General features: G+C 53.8%; 1 protein-coding gene across 1 annotated transcript in view; it reads left to right on the top strand.

The window, feature by feature from the left end:
* LOC103460405 (dynamin-1-like) overlaps positions 1-586 on the top strand; it is a 9,659-nt gene that overhangs the window by 6,028 nt on the left and 3,045 nt on the right. Inside the window, exons 8-10 of the mRNA XM_017303290.1 lie at positions 19-154; positions 227-294; positions 379-556. Coding sequence (XP_017158779.1) covers positions 19-154; positions 227-294; positions 379-556 — 382 coding nt within the window. The remainder of the gene's footprint in view (positions 1-18; positions 155-226; positions 295-378; positions 557-586) is intronic.

The raw sequence follows: 586 nt of genomic DNA, 5'->3' as shown, positions 1-586 counted from the left end.
GTGTTCTGTGTGTCTCAGAATGGTGCAGCAGTTTGCGGTGGACTTTGAGAAACGGATCGAAGGTTCTGGAGATCAGGTGGAAACTTATGAGCTTTCAGGAGGAGCCAAGATCAACCGCGTCTTCCACGAGCGCTTCCCCTTCGAACTGGTCAAGGTAACTTCTCACATAGGTAACCAGGTGAACCAGGTAACTAGTTGTACCAGGTAACAGGTGTCTCCACTGCAGCTGGAGGGCGATGAGAAAACTCTACGTAAGGAGATCAGCTACGCCATCAAGAACATCCATGGGATCAGGTGAGGTCACGCCTGGCACCGGGCCAACAGGTGTGCTTAAGGACAGGTGAGAGCTTGGTGCTGATGAGATACGCTGGTCCTCAGGACGGGTCTGTTCACGCCGGACATGGCCTTCGAGACCATCGTCAAGCGGCAGATCGCCCAGATCAAAGAACCCTGCCAGAAGTGTGTCGACCTGGTGATCAGCGAGCTGGTCAACACCGTGAGGCAGTGCACCAGCAAGGTACTACGGGGTACTACAGGGTACTATAGAGTTACTGTGGTGTACTACAGGGCACCAGCAAGGTACTAC

This window comes from Poecilia reticulata, unplaced genomic scaffold (genome assembly GCF_000633615.1).
Source record: "Poecilia reticulata strain Guanapo unplaced genomic scaffold, Guppy_female_1.0+MT scaffold_236, whole genome shotgun sequence".
In the NCBI taxonomy this organism is placed as follows: Eukaryota; Metazoa; Chordata; class Actinopteri; order Cyprinodontiformes; family Poeciliidae; genus Poecilia; species Poecilia reticulata.
Note: the sequence above shows the minus strand (reverse complement) of the source record. Positions and strands in the feature narration are given on the sequence as shown.